General features: G+C 34.8%; 1 protein-coding gene across 1 annotated transcript in view; it reads right to left on the bottom strand.

Moving 5' to 3' along the window:
• Window positions 1–327: 327 nt before the first annotated feature.
• Window positions 328–1,189, bottom strand: part of LOC137623817 (uncharacterized) — a 16,158-nt gene continuing 15,296 nt past the window's right edge. The window contains exon 3 of the mRNA XM_068354629.1: window positions 328–1,189. This exon is cut by the window's right edge and continues 862 nt beyond it. Coding sequence (XP_068210730.1) covers window positions 563–1,189 — 627 coding nt within the window. The 3' untranslated portion in view covers window positions 328–562.

The raw sequence follows: 1,189 nt of genomic DNA, 5'->3' as shown, positions 1-1,189 counted from the left end.
ACTCTCCAAATGTGATTGTAATTATATTAAGGTTAGAACTTTGCAATTCTGGTTGTGTTATTTATGGCTACTGGCTATAGCATCTTATGTCATATCTACCACCCTGTATTTTTTTTTTTTTTTAATTTCTCGTGCATGACATTGTAGTTTTGAGTTTTACATGTTGTATACTAAGTTGTCAAAAAAAAAAAAAAAAAAAAAAAAAAACATTTAACATGATAGTAGTTTCTGAACTGTTTTATTATGATTTATTATGTGAGATGTACCCAAGCTTTAATTTGAGAAATCAATAATAATAAGTTTAAACAAGTAGGGGGTAACTTAATTCGGTTTTGATAGTGAAGTAAGAAAATACTTAATTCTAAGATTGAACATATAGGTATCCCTTATGTTTGGTTTTATATCACAATTAGTAAATGAATCAGCAGAATTGAATATGGAAACTTGAAGGTTGACATTTTCATTCTAGCCTGAAATATTCTAAAGCAAGATAATCTATGATACCACTCTTTAAGATTAATTACAGCCTGTTTCGTAAAACATATAATCAATATTTTGTAATTTATTCAGGACTATCTTGAAGCTGTTCAGAAAATTTCTTTAGGAGGTCAACTGGTAGAATGCGACGTGCTTCAGCGAGAATGTCTGGATCGTCGCATCTTGCGAGTTGTTGTAGAGTATTTTCAATGAGTTTTAGCTTACTTGCAGCACCAGTAGAAGATTCAGCATTACCTGGATGATGATAAGTGGAGTATCCAGTATGATAGCCACTGTAATCATCTTGGTACCTCTGCTCTTTTTTAGAAAGTCCCTCTCTTGCTTCATCACACACTAGCCTAATCCCATCACCAAGAATTTTCTTTATTGATGAGTTGTCTCTTTTAGGAGCTTGATGAACCAGTTCAAGGTTTTGAAGCATTTCAGCAAGCCTCCGAGCTTCGTGTTGACTTTCCAGTAAAGTTTGAAAATGCTGTTGGCCTGCAGTTGAACCATGCAGTGCCATGAGGTATCGTGACAGTAACCCTCCATAATGGCATCTTCCAGCCTCAACAACCACAGAATCCGAGAGACCTGGCTCAGGATAAGTAAGACCCATTATTTGCATCAGGATGGATACTGTCATATCGGAATATAAGAAAGCGTGGTTTGAGAAAAACATCATGACTTCAACGAATTGATCATTTGTCAG

Source organism: Palaemon carinicauda, chromosome 30 (assembly GCF_036898095.1).
Source record: "Palaemon carinicauda isolate YSFRI2023 chromosome 30, ASM3689809v2, whole genome shotgun sequence".
Lineage (NCBI taxonomy): Eukaryota > Metazoa > Arthropoda > Malacostraca > Decapoda > Palaemonidae > Palaemon > Palaemon carinicauda.
This window is presented reverse-complemented; position numbering and strand designations above follow the sequence as displayed.